Source organism: Onychomys torridus, chromosome 19 (genome assembly GCF_903995425.1).
Source record: "Onychomys torridus chromosome 19, mOncTor1.1, whole genome shotgun sequence".
Lineage (NCBI taxonomy): Eukaryota > Metazoa > Chordata > Mammalia > Rodentia > Cricetidae > Onychomys > Onychomys torridus.
The window spans coordinates 12,065,631-12,093,397 of record NC_050461.1 but is presented as its reverse complement, the minus strand read 5'-3'; the positions used below and the strand labels follow the sequence as shown (position 1 = coordinate 12,093,397).

At 42.6% G+C, this 27,767-nt stretch overlaps 1 protein-coding gene across 2 annotated transcripts in view; it reads left to right on the top strand.

The window, feature by feature from the left end:
- Lama4 (laminin subunit alpha 4) overlaps positions 1–27,767 on the top strand; it is a 148,957-nt gene that overhangs the window by 32,561 nt on the left and 88,629 nt on the right. For both annotated transcript variants that reach the window (XM_036169087.1, XM_036169086.1), the window contains exons 2-5: positions 5,935–6,036; positions 11,955–12,079; positions 17,845–17,925; positions 26,822–27,036. In XM_036169087.1, coding sequence (XP_036024980.1) covers positions 5,935–6,036; positions 11,955–12,079; positions 17,845–17,925; positions 26,822–27,036 — 523 coding nt within the window. The remainder of the gene's footprint in view (positions 1–5,934; positions 6,037–11,954; positions 12,080–17,844; positions 17,926–26,821; positions 27,037–27,767) is intronic.

The following is a 27,767-nucleotide window of genomic DNA, read 5'->3' as shown; positions in this document are numbered from 1 at the left end:
GCTTTGTAGAAGTGGGTGTGGTCTTGTTAGAGGAAGTGTATCACTGTGGGGGTGGGCTTTGAGGTTTCCTATGTACAGGATACCAGCTAATGTCTCAGTTGACTTCCTATTGCACAAGATGTAGGACTCTGAGCTATTTACTCCAGTACCACATCTGCCTGCTAGCTGTCATGCCCTCTGTCATGATAATAATGAACCTCTGAAACTGTAGGCAACCCATCCCAATTAAATGTTTTCCTTATAAAAGTTGCAGTGGTCATGGTGTCTCTTTACAGCAATAAAAAGCCCTAACTAAGACACATTAATTGATTTTCACTCCAAGCCAGACCTCACACCAATGATAGATTAAGCAACTGAAAACCATTTCTCTTTTTCTTCACAGCCATGAGTGAATGGCATTGATTTTTTTTCTCTCTCTTTTTTTTTTTTTTTTTTTTTGGTTTTTCAAGACAGGGTTTCTCTGTATAGCTTTGGAGCCTGTCCTGGAACTCTCTCAGTAGACCAGACTAGCCTTGAACTCACAGAGATCTCCCTGCCTCTGCCTCACAAGTGCTGGAATGAAAGGCACCACCACCTGGCTAACCAATCTTAATAGAGCTGGAGAAAGCTAGAAAAAAAATGGGGCCACTTAACAATAAATAAATATAAAAGGGTTGGGTGTGGTGATGAATACCTTTAATCCCAGCACTTGAGAGGCAGAGGTAGGCTGATAGCTCTGACTTCAAGACTAGCCTGGTTTACACAGTGAGTTCCAGGACAGCCAGGGCTGCATTGTCTCAAAACAACAATAACACACCCACAAAAAAGGTCTACAGGCGATTCAGTGGTCAAAATGACAATGTGACTAAAAACCATTTTAGAGGGAAGTTTTATCACTCAGTTATTTTCACACATTAATAACCTAAATATCTTTAAACATTAGATTTATTTTTTACAGAATATTCATTTGGGATGTAAAGGAGAAATTTTACACTATTTATTCATTTTAGCCCACTTTGTAATGTTTGTAATAATAAAAATTTGCAAACAAAGTTATCCAAAAAGGAAGGCTTGCTTCAGTATGTTAATGATGTAATAGAAGTTCAAAAAAAAAAAAAAAAAAACCCAAAGATTGTAAATCCCAAGTCTGGCATTTCTTATCTGTGTTTCTTCATTTAGCTGACTTACAAAGAAGACCACAAAGCCCCTAACTGTAAAGTGAAGATAACAGAGCTCACTCCTAGCTTTACTGTGGGCCAAATGAGAAAATTCTACATGACCCACACTTGGGTTCTGTGGACATTCATGTTCAATTAGTTAAACATTCAATTTAATTAGTTATTGGGGTCAGCATGTAATAGTGAAGAAAGATTAGCATTTGCCTGAACTGCTTAAAAAGTGGAAGGGCCTTGTGAGAACCACACTTCACAAGCATCCTCAATGCTGTGATTCTATTACTAATGTTTCACAGGCCATGGGTCCAGAGATATAAATCCTCTGCATGTTCTCCCCCGCCCCTTAAGACAGGGTCTCTTGTAGTTCAGGCTGACCTCCAGACTGGGATGGCAGGTGAGCACCACCATGCCGTTTATTCAGTACCAGGAATCCAATCCAAGGTCTCATGAATGCTGAGCAAGCATCCTCCCAACTGAGCCACATACCCAGCCTCTCTGAATTATCTTAAAGTTTGCTCACCTGTAGAGAGCTGCGTGCAGCCACACCGTAAAGATGGCGCCGGCTTCCGCCCTCCGCCTTCCAGATGGTGAGCGCTCTCTGTGATAAACAACTCCTTAATTGGCTAAGGCTGAGAATCTGGCTTGCTTACACGCACCTGGACCTATTGGTAGTGCCCACGTGGCGTATCAGGGTTGGCTACCCAGTGATTACTTAAGGCTATGAGCGGGGTTTCCCCAGGGGTCAGAAGTCAGAAGATTGTCCAAGATTCCTGAATAAACTGCTGAAAGAAGAGCCTGGTGTCGCATCTTCCTTGCTGGTCGAGGCGGTCGCGACACTCACCCATGTATTGTTATCATTGTCTTCTGTAAGAAAGTCTTCTCACGTGGAAAAAGGAGGTGAACGTTGTAGTTGGAAGTTTTCCTGTGTCCTGCCTAGTCCCGTAGCTGCTCAGTCCCAAGTAAACAAATAGAGGCTTATATTACTTACAAACTGTATGGCCTATGGCTCAAGCTTCTTCCTAGCTAGCTCTGATAACTTAACTCAACCCATTTCTATTCATCTATATGTTGCCACATAGCTATGATGTTACTGGTCTGCTGGCAGCTTGTTGCTCCTTGGGTGGTGGGCTGGTGTCTCCCTGACTCTGCCTTTTTCCTTCCTGTATCTCTGCTTGGACTTCCCACCTTCCTCTAAGCTGCCTAGCCATAGGCCAGAGCAGCTTATTTATTAACCAATGAGAGCAACACATATTCACAGCATACAGAAGAACATCCCATAGCAGAATGTAGCATCTAAAAGCATGCACGGGGGATGGAGGGATGGATGGCTCAGGATTTATAAGCACTGGTTGCTCTTGCAGAGGACCCCAGTTCAGTATCTAGCACTCACATGGTGCCTTGCAACTCTCTGTAACTCTAGTGCCAGGGGATCTGACAGCCCTTTTGACCTCCGAGGGCACTGGGCACACATGTGGTGAACATACATACTTGCAGGCAAGACATTCAACATTTATTTTTTTTAATTGTTAAGAAATTGAAAGCATACAAAACACCATCTTCTAGAAAGAAAACTGACAGACATGAATTAATTTACAAGGAAGGCCATTATCTTTCAACAGGCCTGCCCATGGCACAGTGGATAAGAATTATTACTCAGGAATAACACTGAGAAATACAGTTCTGCTTTCATCCTTGAACATGTCTGTATTTTAATGGTAAAGGGTATGTTTTGTCAGTTCCTACATACTTTCAAGAATAAACTTAATAAAGAGATCTTAGACTTTCTTGTAAACCATGATGGAATATTTCCATGTAAAGAAAGAGTCTTAAACTTGACTTCCTTTGGAATAATTTAACTTCTCTCAAAACACTTAACTCCAGGAAATCTCTGAAACTCTGTAACACAAGGGGCAAGATACCCCACCCAAATGATGGCATCAGAATCTCCAAATGCCCAGGACTTCCAGTCGCCTATTTGTTGCATTTATTTAGTGTTTTAAAAGTGCCTCCCATCTGCATTCAGGATTGTAACACATAATTCTTTTAGATGGACAGAGCCAATAGGAAAGGAATTCACCAGGTTTCCCTTGTGCTGTCGGCAAGAAGCCAGACACGGACTCAGCACAGCCCTATCCCTGCCTCCCATCTTCCTATCGCTCATGGTGTAATCTTAAAGACAAATCATCCTCTGCCCCAGGTCACAGCTCATCCTGGGGAATAGATAAACTCTTGGACTCAACCCTCCCCCTAACCTTGGCACTGTCTGGCCAGTGGCTGCTGGACTATTGAGAAAGACCGGGTCAGCCCTAGGAGAAGGTGAAGGGTGGATTAGAAGTGTATGCCACCGAGTTTCCAAAAGCCCATATGCCCCAGCTGTGCTACAGGGCTCCAAACCATTCAAATCACCACGTGTTGACTGAGCAATTAATGTAAACAAGAGACCATTCATGATCTTCCCACCAGGTTCAAACCCAGAATCTTTAGAGGAAGAACTTTTTTTTAATGCAGCTCTGCTATTTTTCTGTAAATCTGAAATTATTTTAAAATGCAAATGTATTTATTAATAAAAATGGATCCTTTGGCTTTGACGTCAGAAGAGCTGAAACTGAAGATCCCCAAATGACTGCAATATGCTCAGCTACAGACCCGGGAGCCACTGTTTGGAAACTACCAGGCTAATTTACATTCAGATCTTCGCTACTGTCAGCCCAGCCGCTCCTCGTATAACTAAGACCCCGAAAATTGCAAAATGCTGCACATTTGTGGGCCATCAAATCCATTTTTATGAGTCCTAAGCAGAATTCATCTTAAATAAAGCTGAGAACTTTAAGGCATACATAGGGATCTCACTGTCATGTGATTGTCTTTGCTGAGGGAGATACCTGTGTATATGAAGCTGAATCTGTAGCCTGATCTCTATCAATAGCGACCAAGAGATGAATTATGAACATTGCAGTTAGATGCACCTGCCTACGTACTGTGTCATAGTCAAAACATGTATGTCTTAACTTGAGGGAACACAAAACGATCAAACAAAAAGCATGTGAAATCAAATGTTCTAGTTAAGTCCTCCGGTGGCAATTTTAGTATCTTTCTCTTTTCTTCCCTCTTGGTTTGGAGAAACTGAGGAAAAGGCATACTGTCTACTACAGACTCACATGATAAATTCGGTGGTCACCCCCCCCCCAGCCTGTCATTCTCTCATTTGGGTAAATTTTTTTTGACTTTACATCATGAACAAATGTCATTATTATCTTTTGCACTTTCTTCAAATGAATATTAATATTTAGTTTTAGGATCCAGATTGCTGTTTTTTAGGCAATAAAATACTTGTTTCTCTGTAGCTTTAGGGTCCAGATTGGTGGGTTTTATACTATAAAATACCTGTTTCTCTGTAGTTTTAGGGTCCAGAGTGGTGCTTTTATACTGTGAATGACTGTGATTCTGTGCAGAGAAAAGAGAGAAGGGGGGATGGATTCACAGAAGAGTCATAGGGACTCTCAGAGGGACTCAAGTCAGACACAGTGAGATCTGTCCTGGTATCCAAGACAGTTCAAACTACAGTGGGCCAATGTGGGGTGTGATGTGAAATGTTCTTTGTAAGTCTATGGAAACAATCTAGATTCTTATCTGTCTGGAAGTCTGCTTCCAGGCCTGTGATGCCGGTTTTTTTTTTTTTTTTCCCAGCACCACTGGGACATCTCAGTAAATCATGAACTACATATCTGTAAGTCCAGTCACATAGAAAGAGAGCTGTTCATAATGTTTCCCCACTGGAGGCTCTGGTGGCACAGGGGAGGGAGGTGACGGGAGGGTGACTCATTAGTGTGCAGGTCAACGGGTACACAATCCCACAAGCCACTTGGCTTCTCTGCGGTTCATCACCCAAATGAAGAAACATAATATAGTCTCACAAATTCTGAAAATCAGCAAAGTATGTGATCAGGACCACAGGCTTGGACTAGTGTAAGACCTCATCAACTTCCCAACCAGGACCTCTGCAACATTGTAGTCTGAAAACATAGAGGGGATTTTGTTTGTTTGTGCTGTTTCTTTTGTTTGTTTGTTTGTGGTGGAGGTCAGGGGACAATTTTGTGGAGTTAGTCTTTCTTCCCTCCTTTACCTGGCTTGTGAGTTCTGGGGATCCAACGCAGATCACCAGGCCTTCATGGGAAGCATTTTTACCCACTGAGCAATCCCTCCAGCCCCTGGTACGGAGTTCTTTAACAGCTCATATTTATGAAAGGCACATCTCTAAGCTATTATGCCATAGTCAGTCATTTGAAACTATGGCTCCTTATTATAGGGAGTATCTATCACCCAGCTCTCTCACCTTGAGAAAAACCCAGCTGGGGTCTGATTTGGCTTTGTGTTGCTTGGATTGGAAAAAAAGAAGAAAATTCTCTCTCTCTCTCTCTCTCTCTCTCTCTCTCTCTCTCTCTCACTCTCTCTTCCCTCCCTCCCTTCCCCATCTCTGTCACTGTCTCTCTGTCTCCCCATCTCTCTCCCATCTCTGTCTCTCTGTCTTTGTCTCTCCTACCTAAGATGATCTCCTCCTGCCTTCTTACAATGATGGAACCTTGTTAAGTGTTCCTCTTGCTCAGGGCGAAAGAAGAAAAGAAACTGTACAACGAAGAAGATTGTGTAGCCGCCTCTGTTGCTGAATGGCCGTACAAATAGTACACATTCATGTTTTGTTAAAAAATATTTCATTTAATAATCGCCTCTGACCAGAATGTACCTTTCCAATAATGAAAATGCATGTCGCTGTCTGTTTCAGAGATGCAACGCTGGATTCTTTCGCACGTGGTCAGGAGAATGTTCACCCTGTGACTGTAATGGCAATTCCCAGGAGTGCTTAGATGGCTCTGGCTTCTGTCTGGTGAGTGAGGGACGTGCAGGGGAAAATGGCCAACCAAGCTCTTTTCTACATTTCAGTTTTTCCTACAAAATATATCATGTCAATGCCTTCTATTAATGGATTTTTCAGAACCTCTCAACATAGAATTTATCAGGAATAAATTCTGCCTTCTGATCACAAGTGGCCCCTGAGGCTTTGCATGAATGTGCATGCATGCTCCAGGAGGGTCCTGGCCTCCCTCCCCTGGCAGCTGGCTTCCTGCTGTTGACCAGTGGTGATGGGTTGAAAATAATACAGAGGAGGACCCCCACCTTCCAGATTCCATTGTAATAGTATAGTTTGCCAAATATTTGGCTTCATCCCACGTAAACCAGAGGACAGCAGGTGTCCCGTAGCCTGCTGTAGCACGTAAGATAATCAGGTCTATGGATCAAAATTATTTTTTTAAGCATTGCCTAAATTAAATAGCCGATGAAGATGAATGCTTTGTCCTTCTACTTTTTATAATTCTGCATTCAAGCCCAAAAGAGAGCTTTTTCCTCCTTCGCTAAGATGACTTCCTCAGCAGACAGCTTTTCCGAGAACCAGATACTGGTGGAGACAGAGAAGGCTGCCAGAGTAAAAGGCTTTGCTGAACACTTCCCGTTTCCGAGATTGGATTGACAACTTAATAAAAATTGCGGCTGAAACACTGACCCAGAGCGGTTGCAGTAGAAGCCACGACGTGACTGAAGTTGGTGTACGCTAGCCATGTTCCTCTTCAGCAACTATAAAACATGGCAGCTCCGTGCTTCAGATTCCTGCATGGAAAAAGGGCCTCCTCAAACTGAAAGAGCAGTTTTATTTAAACCACAACAATACTTACCTAAATACACTCAAAATTACTTATTATCCCTCCTGAACAGATAATTTTTTTTTATTATAAGTGGCGTGTGCCTTAAAGGTGCAATTTAACTCACGTTTCATATTAAGATGCAAATTAGAAAACATTTATTATGAACCTAGTGGTTGTCGCTTTTCTAGAGACAGGGGATTACTTGGCAAAATACTAAATTTTGTTATTTTGTCATTTTTTTAAATCATGGTATTTGTGTTGTCCCCCCCCCCCCATAGTCTTAAATAACCATTACATCCAGGATGTCCTCCACAGCCCTGTAGGCACTCGCAGCTGCCAACATCTACCCCTTTTTAATGCTTTCATCTCCGGTTTCCTGTTATTTTAATCCCAGTGACATTTGGGGGGAAATCCCATGCATACACTTGAACTAACAATGTACGTTACTGATAACGTGACTAATTAAAGGCTTTTTGTTACCTGATTTATTAAACTGTAAGACAGAAGGGATCACTAGGCCCATCAGCTTCCACCAGACAACTGGCAAAGTGAGTGAGTGGAATCCGTGAAAGAGGAGGTAAAGCTCGCTCGCTCTGCTAGTGGCCATCATGAGCGATGATGAAGCCACAGCCGTGACGATGTCTTCAGCACAGGAACAGTTGTAGTTTTCAATCTAGACATGGGCATCTGAGACGATTCATCATCACAGGGTCCTTCTCTGATTCTGGCAGTGCACCAGGACATTAAACACTCATATGTGCATCAGTTGTCAATCTTCCTGCAATTTCTTTGTTCCAAGACAGAAACTATACATAGAAAGAAATAACTGTCTCTCTCATATTAATGGAAGTGACCCCAGTACACTCTATTCAGAGAGAAATGTTTTTCCCTCCAATTTAAGTAAAATGTGCTTAGTGGGAAAAATAATAAATATATACTAAGTGTATTATATGTATATACATACATACTATATGTATAATAAGTGTATTTGAAATTCAAGGAGAAAAAAATCACCTACAACCTATTTTCCAGGTTATCATGTTTATATTCTTATCAATTAAATTTTTTAAAAGGACACAAATTATATTTAATTAAACAAATAAAAGATCAAAATTAGCCAAAGACATACACACACACACACACACACACACACACACACACACACACACTAAACTTTGCAGGTGATTTCCAAGGCTATTGGTTACTCTCCACAACCTGATGTGAAGGCCCTATTGATGAAGACATTGATAACTTATGACTTATGTCATTAAATGTGAAGAAATTGAACTGGTACCTAACTAGAAGCTTCATTAGCTTTCACAGTGCTGAAAGGCAGTTTCCATACTATCAGGAGAAAGTAATCAGCAACATCACCCAGCTACAAGCCCTGAGACTTAGAACAGCAAATTGCCTGTAAGATACACTGATGCAATAGTGGTATAAACATTATGGGAGTAACCAAATTATCTGGTTGGCTTTAAGGCCCATTCCATGAGATCAAATTCATACCTGGCACTGCTAAAGTGGCCACGCTCCCAAGACTAGATAAGTCAGGGGCCGTGGGAAAATCCACTACTTTTATTCTGCTAAAGAAACACAGTAATAAAATGACTACTGAAGAAATATTGCTACACCCCAGTTTTGATGATTTTTCAGTCTATTGCAAACTAAAAAAAAAAAAAAAAAAATCTGACATTTTGCAAACAGTCATCAGTTTGGTTCCATAATAGCCAAAGTTGGAAACAAAGTCAAAAAAATGGCAAGATTTAAAGAATACTAAGGATGAATAGCTTCACAGAGTCCCCTTCTGCTTTGTACATCAGTACAGAACACAGCCGGAGGTGAATGCAGATACAAGATTCTCTGGACAGTTTCCATCCTTGGCCGTGCAACAACTTTTTCCTCCTCTTCATTCCCCACCTCACTTAATGACAGCATCATTCTGTCTGAAGCCCCTCGGTCTTCATCAACTTCCCCAACATTTAGTTTGATCCTAGCTCCCAACAGCCCAAACTGTTAGGTGGCAGCCTCTCTTCTATGACCTGCTACGATCTCAATTTAGGACCACAGCACCTCTCCTTATCTGCTGCCTGGTCTTTCCAACCACACACACAACCCCAAGCATCCCTCCTTTTAAGATGCTCCAAAGCAAAGGTTTCTGCCTCTAACCACACTGAGCACACTGCTACCTCAACCACCTCTGTACTTTGACACTCTGCCTAAATGTGCCCTTTATGGGCGATTTCTTGAAGGACAGCTTCAAGGCCTGGTTCAGGTTGCAACATCTCCACTAAGCCTTCATAGGCCTCAGTCATATCCCGGAGCACAGGACGCTATTCTTTGTTTCTTCCATGAGCCTATGAGTTTCTCAAATACGGAAACGGGGTCTTCCTCATCTTAATACCAGCTGCAGCTCCTTATCCATCATGCATCAGCTTAATCCAGGTTTATTAACTGAGTGAATGCTTTAGTAACTGAAATGATAAGACAATGACTTCCATGAAAAAATGTCTTTTAATTAATTTTCTGATTTATGAGCTATTCATGTCCCTCCTTTTTGCAGTAAGATAAACTGCCCTTCACTGGAGACTATGGCTTGGACTCCATTCAGAGTAACTAATTAGCAGCTAATAACCTCCAGACACTCGCTTCTCTAAGTGGAGCCCAAGCCAGCAGCTCTGGCTGTTACACAGGGGCTTGATTGGGGTGTAGACTCTCAGGTTGCAGGCCAGAGGTCCTGCATCAGAATCTACATTTTCACCAGGGCATTCAGAGATACGTGGGCACTGAAATGTAAGGAGTGCTGATGGACATATCCCATTCTCAAACCTCACGAACTTCCTGGACCCTTTATACCTTTATCAATGAAAGGAGATGCCAGCATTTTAGGTAGCTCCCTGCTTCTCAAAACTGTGGCTTTTGACACCCTCCCTCCCAGTCCCCCCTCCACCCCCACCAATAATGTTTATTGTCGTCAGGTTTGTTTCCTGTTTGGAAAAGGGCAGAGTGTTGAATGTGGGAGCCCAGCTGGGAGACCGGCTCCCACATTTTACGACAGGGTACTCTTGAGCAGTGAGGGATAAGAGATATAGATAGAAGGATAGGGGGAGAGAGACAGATAGAAACACAGGATAGCCTCGGGAGGGCCTGGATCCTTATCCACTGGCCTCTTCTCTCTTTTAGAGAGCTATTTATAGGAATGCCAAGGGGTGGAGCAAAAGACCTCCCCCTAGCGAAGCCAAGGGCAGACCCTTCTAATCACGTGGTAACCACACATGTGGTCACCACACATGTGGTCAAGCAATCCTCTAATGTAGCCCTGCTGAATAATGCAAGCTCAGATATCACTAGGAAACCTTTGTGGGCCCCCACAGTTGAAGGTAAAGGAAAATTTTGTAATTTCAGGGTTAAAGACTTTCAGAGCAAGAACCCTGAAGGCCATCTAGTCTAAAGCTTCATTGTACAGAGAAGAGACTAGCGAGACAAGAAGATCAAGGCACTGTTCCACGTGAACCAGTTGGAAAATGAAATGTGTCTCTGGCATTATCTCTACCACCCCACCCCCCAAACTGATATCAATGCCTTCTAGGGAAATTCATAATAAATCCTTTAAAAGAGGCAGGTGAGAAAAGCCTGTGTTTACACTCTGATGTTTTAGCGGTTGAGAGAGATTGCATTGCTTTGCCCTTGAACATTGCTACCCATGGCTACTACAAACAGAACTAATGCCTTGAAGGGGAATCCAAAGCATCCATCAAGTGACGGAAGCTCGTTTTGGACCTTGCTGGTCACTTCAGCCATTAGAGATGGCCTATGATCTCAGAATGTCTTCCCTTGTACAGACCTGTTCCGTCTGTGTAACAAGGACTCAAACAAAGTTGCCTCTGGCTTACAAGCATCCTTACAAATGTCTTCTGGTTCAGGTGCATGGTAGTTGTTTACAGCTCATTATCTTTCCTGAGAAGGACATTGTCCCCGAGTTCAAGCTCATTTTGAATGTGCATTGCTTTTATTTTCTCAAGATGCTAGTTCTTCATTTCATGTTTTCCATCTTTCCTCAAGTTATTTCCCTAAATATTTCCTGAGGGGTGGCTGAGCGCATAACACAGTTTTAAAGACTGTGCGGGAACTTTGTCAACACACTCCTGCATGCACATCAAACTTTATTTTTAAGAATTCTCACTGATCACACCGTCTAAGACAGATTCTAATTTCTTTTCTGCTGCATAATTATACTTCATATCCATACCTAATCCATACCAGTGGGCCAAATACTTGAGGAAGGTCCAGTCAGGATAGCTTGTTGCCCACATAGGACTCCTCCTGTTGGACAATGTGTTGTACTGAGGACCTGCCTCACCCATGTTAATTGTGATACAGTGCTAAATAACCCAGTGTGTTAGAGAAGAGGGACTAAGGCTGGGAACAGTTAGCTCAGTGTGGGCAGTGCAACACAGGCAGAACTGTGAGGGGAGAATCGGAGAGAACATTCTGGAGATTCTGAAGCCTGCTACAGTCAAGGCAGAAGGAACAGCCTAGTTTATGCCATTCTTCCTACTTGTTACTTTGATCACAAGTGGAAAATTATGCAAATCAACCTGCCTGCTATTTCTGATGTGTCGTTAACCACGATGGCAAGCCATTAGCAGAAGGCCTTTCTCTTCCTTCTCCGTCATGTGCGCCACAGCCTGATATATGTGCCCTTCCAGGCCTGTAAATCCTTATTGGTTCTGCTGTGATGGTTAAGCACTATGGGAATATTATTTGTTTTCATTTAATATTCATTCCACATCAGTAAGCTTAAGCATCCAGAACACCTAGAGTGTGGTAGTTCTAATTTTCCTTCTGAATCAAGATGGGTAACCAATGAGTCCCCTCTGCACGCGTAGAGTCCGCAGCCTGCCAGTGCAGATACAGACCAGCAGGATGCATGCATCCACCTTCATCTCCACTTCTGGCTCTGGCTAGGATGAACGTGGATGCTTTCTGTTGCCACACACCATGTGTTCTGGCAGGCCTGGTGCCCCTTTATTTGAAGTAAGTTACATTTGCTGTCTGTGAAATTTCTTTGTCCTTCTCACCATTCCTATTTTCTGTCCCACAGCACTGCCAGCGGAACACAACAGGGGAACACTGTGAGAAGTGTCTGGATGGCTTTATTGGGGACTCCATCAGAGGCCCACCCCGACTCTGCCAGCCGTGCCCCTGTCCCTTGCCCCAGCTGGCCAAGTAAGTCCTAACGGCAGACGGCCTCTGCCTAGAATAACGACTATTCTCACAGTTATTCTTTGGCTCTACACAGAGTACCCAGGTTTGTCCATAGCCAAAGCTGAATGCTTCAGGTTGAGAAAAGTGTAAGAAAGCACTCTGGTCTTTTGGGGAGAGCTTAAGCACTTACAGGTACCAAATTTGGGGTTCCTTCAAGCACTCTTGTGTTTAATGATTTGCTATAATTATTCACAAAACTCAAAACAGCATTATACTTATGACTATCACTTTATTTAAATGATACAATTCAGGAAGAGCCAAATGAAGTAACCTCTAAGGAAATACATGTAAATAAATTGTAGCTCAGAAATCTAATTGGTCTTAATAATAAAAACTCTGGAGTCAGATAAACCTGGAGTCAGATATCAGGGTGAAAGCTGAAAGACTTCTTTCCTCTAGGAATCCTCAGACTGAAAGGGCGAGCTCCTGTCTCCTCCCACGTTATCACTTCCTCTCTCCACCCAGCCATATCACTTCCTGTTTCCTCCTCCCAAGTGCTGGGATCAAAGGTGTGGCCACCACTGCCTGGCTTCTAATGGCTAGCTCTGCAAGCTTAATTTGTTAGAGCACAAACAAAATATCATCACAGTAAATAATGTATAGAAGACATGAATAATATAGGAAGGAAATACAGGGGAATAGGAGGAGAAGGTCCAGAAATCCCACACCATCTCCAAGAGCCGAACCCCTCTTCTCAAAGATGTCTCCGTATGGGAAGACCCCAGGAGCTCCTGAGCCCCACTGGTCCAGACTTCTCACACAAGTTTCCTCTCAGAGGCATGATGCATCATTGGCCATTGTAGACTGAGCTCAGAGGTTGGGGGGGGGGGGGGGAATTGAATGTTCTAGCCTTTTAGCCGTGGGAAGGTTTCCTCTAGTGACCACTCCCACACTGAATCCATTAAAGAGTCAGTAAGTCTCCTCATTAGCATAATCAGGTACAGTGAAGAGGCTTTTTATAAACCAAGAAAAAAAAATGTCTTTTCACTTGACAAATTCAAGAGTTATAGAAGCTCTTTACTAAAAAGAGGAGGTCAAGGTTTAAATGTGTTTTTAAACAGAATCATCCTTGAATAGAGTCACCAACCCACCTTCATGTTTCTGTTTTGACCCATAATACCTATGTCGCCTCAAACTGGTTGCCTTGTCTCTATGCATTGTTCTCTCTGAGACTAGGTTCAAATTCTGGCTCCATCCCTTGGTTCTTTTACCTTCTCTGGACTCAGCTTTTTCCTTAGTAAGTAAATTAAAGTAAGGTATAAAGGCCCACAGTATGCCTGAGAAGCTGGACATGGTAACATGTGTGGACCATGTGGGTGGATACCACAAACACAGGAAAAAGCTGAAGTAGATATTGGCTTTATTAAACATAGAGGATAGTAACTTTGCTAAAACTTATGTTTTATTTACTATATGCCAGGAACTGTTGTTTTCATACAGTATTTACATAATTGATAGTAATTGTAAAGAGTAAGTCACATAGATTACTTAGAGAGCCCACGTATGGGCTGAGAAGATGGCTCAGTAGTGCATTCATGAGGACCAGGGTTTGGATCACAGGACCAATGTAAATGCTGGTAATGTGGTAGCTTGCCTCTAACTCCAGTGCTTGAATCACTGGAGCAATCTAGTTAGGTCGATTAGCTGGATTACTGAGTTCTGGGTTCAAGCTAGCAACCCTTGCCTCAGTGTGTAAGGTGGAGAGCAATTGAGACCCATCCAGAAACATATCTCATGTCAACCTCTCACCTCTACACACTCCAACACACAAATGCACACACCAAAAAGGGCCCAAATATCTGCCCCCTACACACACTGATAATGTGATAAAAGAAGATGGCAGCCAGATGTCCCCTCTCTTGCCTCCCTTAATCCCTTGAGGAATCAGCTGGTTTTAAATCTTACAACGTGCCGGCCAGCGAGCAAAGTCAAAGCTTCTATAGTGGCATCTTTCAAAAACCATTTAGTTGTTTCGGACCTTTTCTAGTGATTTTTCATGGCTGACAGTATTAGTAATGTGTGCAAGATGAACAGTCCTGGAACAGAGAGTGAAGAACAGAAACACTAAACGTTCTGTTATTTTCACTCAAGAGTGTCCTGATTCATGAACTTCCTGCCTCATGGTATAGACTTTAAATGCTCATTAAAACATTCTATCCTCCAACATTAATCCCAGCCCCCTTTAAAGAGACCTTTACCGCCCTTGACTGTATTTACCACTGACTTCCTCATAACACGTTTCACTCCTGTACCCATATAGACGTCATATACCGTCATCTGTTCAGAAAAGGAGTTAGAAGCTTTGAGCTCTGACAGTTTCTTCAGACGTTACGTGAATTAGGAAAGCCATCTTCAAAGGTTCCTTCCAATAGCATCTTCAGGCTTTTGTCCCTTTTACATGGCCATTCTTCATCTTAGTTATCGAACATTAGTATCTTAAGATATCAGACCTTTAAAATACCATTCCCTGTAAATGGAGGACCTTTGTCTGCATGAAATCAGGCAAAATATCTCTTCAGCACTTGCCATGTGCCAATATCACACTGATATTTCTCACCAGCAGTGTATCCCTCCAACAGCTGAGAACTAGCCATCTTTCACGGGGTCAAAGTATAGCACTTTTTATGCTCCTAGAGCAAATGAGCCTTTCTCTTTTGAGACAGATTATCCCGTGTTTTAGCTGAGCAAGAAGCAATGCTTCAGGCTATTAGCCCCTTCTAATAAGAGGAACAGAAATCGACCAGCTGGGTAATGAGTCTCCTGCCCTCAGCTCAGAAGCAGTTTCCAAGGACATCAAGATCCATGACTCCTGCCCATGCTCTGCGCGTGAGAGGACACATCCAGAGTCCAAGGCAGAGCTAAGGGACCTCAGGAACACATTCCTGAGTTAGATGCATACACACAGACACAAAAACTCACCATGTTCACTGTGATACAGATATGATTAGCAAAACCTGCAGAAAATTAAAACAAAGGCAAAATGATGCTGCTCCTGAGTAAACAACATTTTGTTGGGACGGGAAGAGGATCTGAGAGACGGGCCTTCTCTGAGATGTTACAGTTTTCTCTGAAGTGGCCATGGTTCTATTGCTGAGGAAAACTGGCTTCAAAAAGGCAGGGATGGGTTAGTTTGTGGTCACAGGACTGACAAGATTTGCCTGGATCCCCCAAAGGTCTGATCTTTGATCTGGTTTTATTATTGATTTAGTTAAGGAACTATCTCAAGCATTAATCAGATATATTATGAAAAGTCAAATGTTCCACTGTCATTTCTGGCTTTCAAAACTATTCATATTGCTACTATATATATCAGACAACTTCTCAGGCAAGCACCTAATTTGGAATCTGAATTATATGGAAAAGCCATGGGGTGAATCAACCACCTAGGACTGGAGTTTCCAGTTAATGACAGACAGCTCATGAGAAAACCAAGAAAGAGGAAGACCAGAGGTAACTGAGTGCTTAAGAGTGCTTGCTGCTCTTGCAGAGGCCAAGGATTCTGTCCCCAACATTCAGAAAACCACTGGTGCCTGTCACTCCAGCTCCAGGGGACTGATGCCCTCTCCAGGCCTCCTCAGGCACCCTCAAGCCAGGTCACGGGCACACACAAGACATAACTAAAGTACAAGCAAATATTAGTTTTAAGCAAGGAAATAATGCTTGAAACATCTAGGCATTAACAAAAATTTTAATTTCTGTTTCTTCTTAAACCTAAGGGTTTTCCCAGAGTAAATCCATCTTCCCACTTACAAAGGGCACCACAGTAGACTGGGAAAGGCATCGGGTTTTAATTTTCACAACCAACAATAGAGATTCCCCTGGTTTTAAAGCATAAACTGTTAGTGTTAGTGAAAACAAAACTGAACATCCATGGCTGGTACTTCACTGCCTCAGAGCCTGCACCATGGAAACCAATCAATGGAGCTGCCTTGTTCCCAAGGGCTATTTGCATAGAGTCCACTTGTTTATTCTGGCCTGGCCAGACATCCTCTGTGTCTACCAGCAGCTATGCTAATCGCTCCAATTAAGGGAAATGGGGTCTGTTTGAAACAGTAGGACATCAGATAAACACAGAGGACTCCAGACACCCCAGGCAGATGTTTCCTCTTTGAGCTATGGGCAGCCTGGATGGAACACCTTCAAAGAAAGATGCATGAGTATTTGTTCATTTTTTGGAATGCAACAGGCAAGATTTCTTTAGGTCAGCTAAGGAATAAGAACAGGCAAAATAAAGGGTGAAATTCCAAGGAAATAGAATGTCATTGGGATGTTTTCACCAAATTGCTGAGAAAATAAATCGTGACAATTGCCCCTCACTGAGGAACACACACTGTTTTTGTACCGAGTTTCTAACCACCTTTGAGGAAAGCAGACATACATATCCCTCTGCTTTGCTTCAGTCATCGTTAGGGTGAAATTGGTGGTACATCCAGGAAGATGAGAGCAGAGGTCACACTCTACTGATCACACCGTCCAGAAGCCCAAAGTAGTGTAAAAGTCACACGTACATCTACGCTTCACACAACTAGTGTGTCACTGAGAAATTTGCCATACCTGAAAGGGTAACACTCCATTTTTTTTTTCCTGCCTCAATAAATTAGGATGGGTATTTATTCTGCTGGACCAATATTTTTTATTACATTTCTGTTTTATCTCCTAATTTTTACTAACTTAAGAATAAAGAAGGAAGAGGAGAGGGGAACAAGAAGAAGAAAAAAGGAATTCCCACGGGGTGAATGTGTGTGTGTGTGTGTGTGTGTGTGTGTGTGTGTGTGTGTGTATACGTGTGTGTGTGTGTGTGTGTGTGTGTGTGTATGTATGGATGTGTGTGTGTGTGTGTATGAATGTGTGTGTATGGATGAATGTGTGTGTGTGTATGTATGTGTGTGTGTGTGTGTGTGTGTGTGTGTGTATGTATGTATGTGTGTGTGTATGTATGTATGGATGTGTATGTGTGTGTGTGTGTATGAATGTGTGTGTTTGTATGGATGTGTGTGTGTGTATGGATGTGTGTGTGTGTATGTGTGTGTGTGTGTGTGTGTATGGATGTGTGTGTGTGTGTGTATGAATGTGTGTGTATGGATGAATGTGTGTGTGTGTATGTATGTGTGTGTGTGTGTGTGTGTGTGTGTGTGTGTGTGTGTGTGTGTGTGTACTTGTTTTTGGCTCTTTGATCTACTTCAGCCAGTCCCTCCACCCTTAGTCCAAAATCTTAAGGTACACAGAAGAAAAGAGTAAGGATTATTTCTGGATTATCTCATTTAAGTCTGGCTCGCTCGTGATCTTTAAAAAACAGAGATTGAGTTCAGAACAACTGTGAAGAAACTTTTAATGTATACACAAAAAGTGGTGGAAATAGGAGAGAATTCTGTACAAGTCTAAAGTTACCAGTGAATTTTCTATTTCTGGCTTTTGGGCATATATTTTAGAATTGCGCTTAAAAGGTAAATATTATATACACTTATTTGAATATATTGGTATGTAATCCGCTATGTTAGAAATCCCTGCTCTTTCAGGCGAAACTAATAAACCACCTCTATAAAGAGATATGTAATGGTATACCTGGGAGATGACCCCACATGACTTGTGGTGCAGTCTGTTCTGAAGGGTAAGAATTTAATCACATTTGTTGGAGAGTAACCAGGTAGAAATGACCTAATCCAAAGTGAAGTCAGCCTACAAATCAGTGATAATGGAATGACGTCTAACATCTCTCGTTATTCTAGCTTTGCAGAATCCTGCTACAGGAAAAATGGAGCTGTTCGGTGTATTTGTAAGGAAAACTATGCTGGGCCTAACTGTGAAAGGTAGGTACATAACAATTCTTTTTTTTTCCCCTTGTGGGGCCAGAGAAAGCTTTCTGTGTTTGTGTGCATCAGCTCTGCCATGTTTATCTTCAATGGGTTTTGAGATAAAGTTATGAGTGGAGAAATATTTTAGAACCCCAAGTTGGGTCTGCCATGTTTATCTTCAATGGGTTTTGAGATTGATGTATAAGTTGTGAGTGGAGAAATATTTTAGAACCCCAAGTTGGGTGTTGTCCTCAAACCCCATGTCCCAGTACAGCTATAATAGTATATTCTCTTGGGGTCCAGACCAGTATGGGATAAATGTACAAGGAAAGAAGAAATTGAATCTGGGTGTTTGGGGAGATTCTCCAGATGATTGTAGTAAGCCTCCCCTCTCTTCAGCATAACATACCAGTACTATAATTCATATCTCTCACACAAAGAGTAAGGATCCCTGGGTAAACAGTAAGTGGGTCCTCTTATCTTGAATCCTCTATTGCTCATAGAATGAGAAATGTACAAAGCACTAACCAGTTATTTAATTCGCTCATCATTCCACCTCTTACAAAATAAAATTCACAAACCTGGGTGTTCTGAATCTGTTTGGTGTTTACACAAAATGTTCTTTTTAGTTGACCCATGGTTTGCTCAAGAAACACCTCAGCAGCTAAGCATGCAGTGGGGCTTCCTGCTGAATGATTCCCTAGTAAGATATTTGCAATTCGATCCCCCTGTTGGCTGCTCCTTGCTCTCTCAGATGAAATGCCTTTAACTAAAAGAATCTCACAGAGAGGTCTTCATGACAGAGACACCATGAACACTGGCCTCACCTGAACACTGGCCTCACCATTGACTTGGGCAGCTCCGGGATGTTGTGATTCCATAAAGACAGCGAGGGAAGGGCCAGAGGTACTGGCCAAACCTTTAATCTGTCAATATATCCACAGACTCCTCACCTGGAGGGCAGCCTATGCAGGCTAGCCCCTCTGTAGGACTCACAAACTCAGCCTGTGGCCCAAGAAATAAATCCTTAATTACAAGACATCTGTCTCCTAAGAAATATCCCTGCATCTCTCAGAGAGTACTTCTCAACCTTAAAAGCAGTCTCAGCTTGTGGTAAACAAAGCAGATCTCTATGTTGTTATACTGACTTTTAAAAGTGCAAGATGTAGGTAATTCTTGCACCTGGTGAATGGAAGTTTTCCTTTCCATTAACAGTATAGGAGAGAAAGTGAGTGCTAAGGACCCACATGGGGATTGGCAAAGGAGATCAAATGGGATGATTAATTAATGTTTGTGACACAATCATTATGTGTCCCCTTCTTTGGAGACACAAAAATATGAGACACACAATTTACTCATTTTCTGGCTCTGTGGGAGGTCTGAGGTAATTGTTTATCAGGCAAGGATGGAGGTTTTTCTCCTGTGTCTGAAGTTAAATTCTGTGTAGTCTGATTAGGACAGAGCATATTGCTAATGGATCTCTGATGTCTGCTATAAGGAGTTAATGGCCCTGCTGACCAAGTACCAGGCTGGCACACATAAGACCTCTGTGGAGAAGCAGGGGTTCCCACTCTGACTCAGGACAGCATGCTCACTACAGATATGTTATTGCAGATAAAAAAAAAATTACCCTGCACATATCAGAGACTCATGTGATCTGCTGTTACCCAGTAAGCCAAGTCTTGATGTGTTTGTACTGCCCCTGGAAATACATGCTTTAGAAAGAACAGTGAAGGGATTCTCAATCAGCTCACCACAGAGATACTTGCACAGCCATGTTTTCTGCTTCATTGCTCACAGTAGCCAAGATTGGATCAAGCCAGAACATCTATCAACAGATAAGTAGATAAGAAGATGTACATAAGCTGGCAGTGGTGGTGCACACCTTTAATCCTAGCACTCGGTAGGCAGAGGCAGGTGGATCTCTGTGAGTTCGAGGCCAGCCTGGTCCTCAGAGAGAGATCCAGGAAAGGCACAAAGCTACACAGAGAAACCCTGTCTCAAAAAAAACAAAAAAACAAAAAAAAAAGAAAAAGAAAGGAAGGAAGGAAGGGAGGAAGGAAGGAAGGAAGGAAGAAAGAAAGAAAGAAAGAAAGAAAGAAAATGTACATATATGCAATGGACTTTTATTCAGCTCATAAGTAGAATTAAATTATGACATTTGCAGGGGTGGATGAAACTGGATAGGGGAGGTTATGTTTAGCAAAATAAGCCAGACTCTTTTGAAAGAGTCCGGTTGTGAGCTAACATGTGGGTGCTGAGAATAAAACCCAGGTCCTCTGCAACAACAGCCAGAGCTCCTGACCACAGAGCCACCTCTCCAGCCTTCTGATTTCTTTCAGTTTTGTTTGTATTCTGTTTGAAATCCCATTTTGGTTTCCTTTTTGGAAAACCCATAGAGCCATAAAACCATAAAAGTCATAGGTGTGAGGAGTTTCCACCTAATTTTATGTTTGAAATTCTAAGATCATTTAAATGAACACTGGAGGGTATAGTCTACGTAAATATTTGTTTTTTAAAATGGAGTCACACTATAGATGAGTTGAAAGGTCTGAAACATAAAATATGTTTTGCATGGTCTGTCTCTTACCCTACTAAGTAATGTAGCCATTGACCTTGACATCACAGTTATGTCCCCAACTCTCAGTTGGCCTGGGCTCCAGCCTGCCTCTTTTTCCTAAAGTAGCCCTCCTGCCTGTTGGACTTGCCAGTCCTCAGGTCCACCAGATCAACCAGAGATCTTCAGTAACTGACACTTACTGAGTACTTCTTTATATCAGGCACCTTATACATACTCTACATACAGCAACAGATTGAAGTGTACTGCGGGCTACCATTTTAGCCTTATTGACAAGAGGAAGCAACTGAGACACAAAGGATTAAGTCACAGTTTTTCTAAACTCTGCTGAGACACTGTGAGCTCACCTACAGAAACAGTCTCTTATTGTCCACTCTTCTCATATCACAATCTGACATATTATTGGTGATAGGAATTCCAACCATGCCCCCATGGTCATTGTGTGCCCAGCAGGACACTTAGTCATCTCCGCCTAGTCATTTCCAAGTCGTACGTCTTGTATGACCCATGCCCCATGGTTATGGGGTCACACAGGTGCGTGCAAATGTGACCACGTGATCTATGCACATGCGTGGAATAGCCACATGGGTCTGTGTGCCCAGGTGCGTCCTGGCCTTTAGAAGGAGGCGGGCTTCATGTTCTCAGTCTCTTTCTCTCACGCATCCTTCCACAGGCCTGATCACGTCTATCCCTTTCTCTTTGTCTTGACAAAACTCTTGTTAGTGGATTCTGTCATGTGTCATGGCTTTTCCTTGGGGGCAAGAGCACTGCAAAAAAACCATCAATTGGTACCTGGCTATATATTTTTAAGTAATACCTTTTTAATAACAACAACAACAACAAAAGCAGTAATCTAATGTTCATTTAAAAACAGGAACAATGCTATAAAAAGTCAATCCTTTGTTGCCTCATTATACCCTACACCTCCCATCCCCATCGCAGGAAAAGAAAGGAGTGAGCTAGAATTAGTTAAATCAGATCACGGCTTTCTTGCTAAATTGAAGCTGCAGATGGAAGTTGGCTGCTGATGTGTATGATTAGAAAACTCACAACCTGCTGGGGATATAGTTGGTTTTGTTTGTTTCTTTCTTTTTTACTCATTACTCTTTTTACTCTTTGTGGGGGGCCACACTCAGCTCCCTAACAAACACATGGAGACTTATTCTTACTTATAAGTGCCTGACCTTAGCTTGGCTAGTTCCTAGCCAGCTTTTCTTAACTTAAATTATCCTGTCTGCCTTTTGCCTCTGGGCTCTGTTCCTGTATACCTTTTCTTTCCTTCTTATTCTGTGTCTGGCAGGTGACTGGCCCCTGGCATCTTCCTCTCCCTCTTTTCTCAATCCTCTTCTCCTCTCTTTTTCTCCTTCTATTTATTCTCTTTGCCCACCAGCCCTGCCTATCCCTCTCCTGCCTAGCTATTGACCATTCAGCTTTTTATTAAATCAATCAGGTATTTTTGGCAGACACAGTAACACAGCTTCTCAGAGCTAAACAAATGTACCATAAAAGAATGCAGCACATCTTTGCATCATTAAACAAATATTCTATAGCATAAAAGAATGCAACACATTTTTAACTAATATTCCACAACATGGGAAAGATTTGCTTTTCTCATTCCTATCCAGTATGACCTTCAGTTCACAAGAGGTACATTTGAAAGATGCGGAACCTGACACTTGGAGCCATGAGGAGACTTAAACTAAGCTCCTAAAGTTGGCTACTGATAGATCCAACATCAAAATCCAGAGCCCTTGTTCTTAATGCAGTTTTTCAGATTGCAGACTTACACAGTCCAGTGCTTCTGCCTCAGTGGTCCACATTGCCCTTTATCACATACTTCCATCTTTTTAATTTTTCTGGCAGGATTTGGACTATACTAAGGCATGTGGGTGCTGTTGCTAAAGGATCATGGGGGAAGCCAAAACATACCCCTAGTGACCTTAGTATCCCAAAGTGTGAGGTGGGAAAAGGACTCCAGCAAAGAGATACAGGCAGAGTGCACAGTGTCCTCAGAGATGTCGATGATGACGGTGGTGATGAGATTGATGATACTGATGATGATGGGCTTAGAGATAAAAAGAAAAGAACAATAATGAAGACTGGCAGGGCACTAACAGTTACTGTCATATTTGATGATGCAGACATTTGGCCGAATTTCCTCTGAAAGGCACCAAGTCTTTGAACAAGCTGTCAGCGCTATCATTTTCATAGGATTCGTCAGGACGCTGTTCTCTGCCTTGCCTCTGGCCTTTTGACTTCTAACCTTGAACAGCCTCTTCTATTTCTCTAGCCTTACTTCCCAATCTTTGATAAACAAGAGAAGCACATTTAAATGACACCTACTCTCGAATGTGCCGTCTCTCTCTTGAAATACCTTCCTATTTACTCCCCAAAGATGACTACAGTATGACCCTCCCAGAAAAATTTCTGAGCCACTCAAGTAAGGAGTTTTGGATTCCTCAAAAAAAAAAAAAATGGCTTTCAGTGACAGCTGTGTGGCCCCTGGGAGAGAAAACAATAGCTACAGATCACAGTAGCTTCTTGTTGTTGTTGTTGTTGTTGCTGTTGTTGTTGTTGTTAAGGCCAGGCACAGTGACACATGTCTGCAACTCTAGCATCTGGGAGGGGAAAGAAGGGAGAATCAAGAGGTTGAGGTCATCCTTGGCTACTTAGCAAGCTCGTGTCAACCTTGGCTACATAGCAAGTTCAAGGTCAACCTAGGCTACATAAGACCTTCTCTCAAAAGACAAAACAAAACAATTTTGTTTTGTTAAATGCACGATGGCTAAACTATCTTTTATGCACTGAATGGACTATCAGTTTATCCATGCTGGCTTCCTTATCTATAAATGTGGGCTGTTGAAGGGGACAATAAATCAGGGAACATTTGTATGTTGGCTCTGTAAAGTCTATAGGGCCAAAAGTTTAGATTGTAACTTCAGAGTTGACTCCAAAGCTACTGCCAAAAGATGGTCTTGAAACTCAGAGGTTTCCATTGTGATAAAACTCCAATTTACAGAATACAAAATGTTGTTTTCCTGTGTGTGTGTGTGTGTGTGTGTGTGTGTGTGTACACCTCATGTATGTATGTGCATGTGGAGGCCAAGTGTTTTCCTCAATCATTCTCTCCTCTATGTTTTTGAGATAGAGTGTCTCACTGAAGTTGTATTTTGTGAATTCAGCTACACTAGCTGGCCAGAGAGCTCCAAGAATCTACCCATCTCCATCCCCCCTACTGGGATTACATGCATGTTCTTTAATTTATGTGCATTCTGAAAATTAAACTCAGGTCTCCAATTTGCACAACAAGCATTTTATCAACTGAGCCATCTCCAGGTGCCCATTGATCTTCCCTTTATGGCAGGCCAGGAGGCAACCTATAGTGATGGAATGGAATCAATGGAGAAAACAAAGAAACCAGCATCTGGCCTCCATGAGGCAAGCAAGTCCTTTCACCCAAGACCTCAAGATTCCCAGCTGCATACTGAAGTAGATCTGAGTCCAATTTCAATAACCAACAAGTCTAATATTTTCTGTTTGGTGAACTGTAGCAAAGAATAGAAATTCAATCCAGCCACATGTTCCACAGTGAATAATTTATGCTGGCTGGAAGACCAAAGGCCCTAGAAATCTGAGGCACAAAGACATAAGGAATTATGAATAACAAAACTCATTGGACATTTCCTCTTGGGGTGTTTCTTTATGGAGTGTGTAGAGCTTACATTCATCCTCATCTTTTTCATTGATTTGTAGAGCGCATTATATTCTATTTAATTCATTTCCTGTTCTTTCAGAACAGGAACTGCATTTTTCCTCTTCCTGTCCCCCCCCACCATGCCTTACATAAAGTGGACATGAATTGTCCCTCTGTTGAATGAATGTATTTATTCATTCATAGCAGCAGCAGTGTGGTACAGGGTAGAGCAGGGGAAAGAACATCGGGGTTGGAAGGTCTGGGCCTTGAACTGTGACCTCCTGGGTGATCCTGGAAAATGGAAGCAGTTAGCCTCTCAGGCTCAGAATGCCAGGTGTGCGTGGTCAGCTGACAGTGGGACAGAAAGAGCTAACAGGTTGGCTCTGAGACACAAGCAAAGGATATAAAGACTGATAGACACCAACATCACAGCTCTACCAAAAGACAGACATCACGAAAAGGCCGAGAGCCCATGCACCGTGTGTTGAACAGTAATGTGGTTAGAGGGCCCTGGAATTCCATGTAGTTTGGCTGCTCTCCTTGATCTGTTTTCCAAATGTTCTGAACCATGGTTCTCTTGCCTCAAAGGGAAAACTTTTTAGGTGTAGTATCTTATTATCATTGCCCTGATGTTGATCTCTTTGGAAAGTCCTCCCTACTGTCCATTCCCGAGATCATCTCTCCAAATCTATGCATCCCTCTTCAGCCTCTGTTCCAGACTGAGAGTGGCCACCTCCACTTCTTCCCTTTCATCACACTCAGAATCTGCCGCTAGACTTCTCTTTGTGTTTCCCTTTCCCATGGGAACTGATTCCTTTGCCTGACCACTGAGGAGTGACCGAATGCCTCTTCCAGCCCCTCCCATACTGCCTTCAGCTCCTCTTAGCCCATCTTCTATACTCTAGCTTTAGGCCCTACAGCAAAGGGCAGTCCACGGTCACCCAGCAACACGTGGTTTAACCTTGGCATACTCGGCTAATCTCTAAAAATGCAATGCTGCATCAGAATCCAAATTCCTACTTTTTCCCTTCAAAAATAAGGTCTGCCAGCCCAAGTCCTCTGTTCCCTGAAGGCTAATAGCCTGGAAACAAATGATTCATGGCTTTGAGCAGGTGTCCCCTTACATGGGGCCAGCAGTCCTCGTTCTCAAAACAGGGTCACTTTGGGAAAGAAGAAGGCATTTCTGACTCCAGACAGAGGAAACCTCATCAGAGTACACAGCATGGCCCATAAGTAATGGCTGAAGAGATGTTTGGTCTCCACCTCTGCTCACTGGATGTTCTCCTAAAAGGCTGCTTTGATACAGACACTGGCTTTTCTCCCCACCCCTCATAAATGTAGGTGGGCACCTAGTCTCTGTCAGTTCATATACTAAAGTACCTAGAACAGCAATCTGGGTTCTACTCTGTTTCTTCTAGTGTTCTCAGTTCTGCCGTCCACTTTCTGTCCAGACTGCCTTTGCTCAATCACAAGATGGCAGCCAGTCACTAAGGGCCTGGCCTGCTGCCCTTCTATGATGGTCAAACAAGGGTGTAGGCCATGCTTCTGTGCTGGCTGGTTGTGTGTCAACTTGACACAAGCTAGAGTCATCAGAGAGGAGGGAACCTCAACTGAGAAAATGCTTTCATAAGATCCAGCTGGAGGGCATTTCTTAATTAGTAGTGATTGATGACGGAGGGCCCAGGCCATTGTGGGTGGGCCCCCCATCCCTAGACTGGTGGTCCTGGGTTTATAATAAAGCAGGCTGAGCAAGCCATGTGAAGCAAGCCCATGAGCAGCACCCCTCCATGACATCTACATCAGCTCCTGCCTCTAGGTTCCAGCTCTGCTAAAGTTCCTGTCTTGACTTCCTTCAGTGATGGACTATGATATATAAGTATATGAAGTATAAGCCAAATAAAGCATTTCCTCCACAGCTTGCTTTTGGTGATGGTGTTTCATCATTGCAATAGTAACCCTAACTAGGACAATTTTCAAGGAATTACTCCCAAGTCAGTCACTTTGGGCTAGGAGAATGCTCAGCACTGATTGGCTCAGGCTAAGTTCCTTGAGCAATTCATTATGGAGGGACAGGTTGTGATTCAGTTCTCAGTAGAGGTCAGTGCCACTAACATTTTGGTCAGGATATTACTCAGCTGTATACTATTAATGCATCTCATTACTGGACATTTAGCAAATGTGACCCTATCCATCACCTATGCAAACCAGTCCCCAAGATTACCAACAATGCTCTAACACTAAACAAGACACTCCTGCACTTAAAGCCTGAATAATCTACAACAAATTGAGAAGTAGTTCCAAACAAAACCAAACAAAAAAAACCTCTAAGGGGGGAGAGATGAGATGAGAGATAATGCCCACCCATAATCTTAGCAGTTGGCAGACTGAGAGAGAAAAATAGATCATGAGTTCAAGACCAGCCTGGGATGTATGGTGACATAGAATCAAATAAACATGCAAATAATAAGTAACAAAATTTTTTAGAAGTCTGGTCATATTAATAATATGGAAGAATTGGAATGAATTCTAGGTGGGCTTCTATAAAGATTCACTATGTATTTCTTCCATGGAGGAAAGATTCTTTTTAACAATGAAATAACTCTGGATGCTAAATAGTTGGCATGTTTAACACCTTTCAGATGTGCTCCTGGTTACTATGGAAACCCCTTACTCATTGGAAGTACCTGTAAGAAATGTGACTGCAGTGGAAATTCAGATCCCAACCTAATCTTTGAAGACTGCGATGAAATCACTGGCCAGTGCAGGAACTGCTTACGAAACACCACCGGATTCAAGTGTGAGCGCTGTGCTCCTGGCTACTACGGAGATGCCAGGACCGCCAAGAACTGTGCAGGTACCGGTCCTAGACCCCTCAGCCAGCTGTGTGGCCAGCACTGCTCTCCATCAGAACTGAATTTAGATGAAGAATTTCTGTTGAGGGAATATTGCCAGTGTCCTCCTAATTTTATCTAGAGCAGTGGTTCTCAACCTCCCTACTGCTGCGACCCCTTAATGCAATTCCTCATGCTGTGGTGACCCCCACCCATAAAATTATTTTCGTTACTATTTCATAACTGTAATTTTGCTACTGTGATGAATTGTAATGTAGATATCTGGTATGTAGGATAGCTGCTATGCAATGGGACCCCCAGGTTGAGAACTGCTGGTCTAGAGCAACAAACAGAATGTACATCAGAATTTACCCAAGTTAGACATTTCCATCAAGGCAACCAATAAACCTTAGCTTGTGGGTGGAGTGAAGCAAGCGGCATCAACATGAATGATTTCTGTCTTATTGTGTTCATATTTACGATTTTGATTGAAGAAATGAGCCATGTCATGATGAGTTACCTGTATCGACCAAGGACTGAATGATATCTGATATGGCTCAAGTGAGTTATTTTGTTCTGGAAGCTGTGTCGTCTTTCAGTTGTGCTTAATAAAATTAACGTTCTAGATAAGTAAATTCACAAAGCACAGACACAGTTTAGTCACACAGGGTCCTCTACCTTTCCTCAGATCCTCAGAGTCAGTGCTTCAGAGAGCAGGCGAGAAATCTAACGTTAGCCTTCAGTTCGATTGAAG